This window comes from Cyprinodon variegatus, unplaced genomic scaffold (genome assembly GCF_000732505.1).
Source record: "Cyprinodon variegatus isolate N-32 unplaced genomic scaffold, C_variegatus-1.0 Scaffold583, whole genome shotgun sequence".
Taxonomy (NCBI): Eukaryota; Metazoa; Chordata; class Actinopteri; order Cyprinodontiformes; family Cyprinodontidae; genus Cyprinodon; species Cyprinodon variegatus.
Window position 1 is genome coordinate 301,755 of NW_015151036.1, and position 1,204 is coordinate 302,958.

General features: G+C 40.1%; 1 protein-coding gene across 1 annotated transcript in view; it reads left to right on the forward strand.

Annotated features, from left to right (window-relative positions):
* The window catches only part of LOC107095898 (endoplasmic reticulum-Golgi intermediate compartment protein 2-like), a 15,821-nt gene that overhangs the window by 8,104 nt on the left and 6,513 nt on the right, over positions 1 to 1,204 (forward strand). Inside the window, exons 6-8 of the mRNA XM_015392265.1 lie at positions 518 to 558; positions 796 to 897; positions 975 to 1,070. Of these exons, the coding sequence (XP_015247751.1) occupies positions 518 to 558; positions 796 to 897; positions 975 to 1,070 (239 nt within the window). The remainder of the gene's footprint in view (positions 1 to 517; positions 559 to 795; positions 898 to 974; positions 1,071 to 1,204) is intronic.

Consider the following 1,204-nt stretch of genomic DNA (forward strand, 5'->3'; position numbering starts at 1 on the left):
TCTACAGTGAAAGGAAGGACTGGGTTATTTACTTTGGCCTTTTTGGAAACACAGGAAGGACCAATCAGCTAAGTGCGCTTAGTGCTTGGAAAAAATCTTTCTTTCCTTTAGAGACAGCATGAAAAGTCAGCTGAGTACAAAACATAGAGAGGAAAACAACAAGAAAAGAGGCAATACATAGAACAAATAATGTATCTCTATTCTATTAAAATGTCCATATCTGTATAATTGGTCTGATTAATGTGTTGCCTTCTCAATTCAGAGGGCCCCCTGCCTGTCTTTGCCTAGGGCCCCAAATTTCCTAAATCCACCCCTGGTCCTGCAACAAGATCATGAAAAAACTGAAACCCTCTAGTGAAACATCTGCATATTTGTGCTTACTTTAAAGGGGAATTGCAATAAAATTGCAATCGCAATACTGGTTGAAATTAATCGCAATTTTTTTCATAACGAGATCTAAAATCTGGAGGCTTTGCTCGTCTTAACTGTGTCTCTTCCCTTTGTTTTCTTCAATCAGGTGATTTTTGAATTATCCCCAAAACAGAGACTGTGGCAAAGGTAAGAGAAGTTTTTAGGAAAACTTCCATAACGTATTTAGATTTCACCTCTGTCTAAATGTTTGTTTAAATAAAATATTTATTGTGTGGTAAAGAGTAGCTAACGCTGCTTTTTAAAGAGAGTTAGTAAAGGGGCTAGTCGACTGATCCATTGTTGAAATCATTTATACGTGCATTCTAGATCTAGCAGCAGTTTATGTGACTAATGTTCGTTTTGCAACCTCCTCCTGTCCTCCAGGACGCTGCACGTCCTTCAGAGCAGGCTGAGGGAGGAGCACGCTCTGCAGGAGGTCCTGTACAAAACGCTGCTGCAGGGAGCTCCTACTGCTCTGCCGCCACGGTTGGTCTCCATTAGGTCTTTGTAGATGATTTCATTGATAAAACACGATGTTTAATATCTGGTTGTCGGCGTTGTAGGGAGGATGCAGCCGAGGAGACACCGAGCGCCTGCAGGATCCATGGACATGTTTATGTCAATAAAGTGGCAGGAAACCTACACATCACTGTAGGAAAGTAAGAGACTGTGCAAATATTTGAAGAATCCTCTTTAATTATTGACCCCTCCCCGTCCCAAAAAAGTGTTATATCAATGCAGACATTTTCTAATCCTTTTTAGTTATCTTAAAAAAAAAAAAATAGTGGGCATT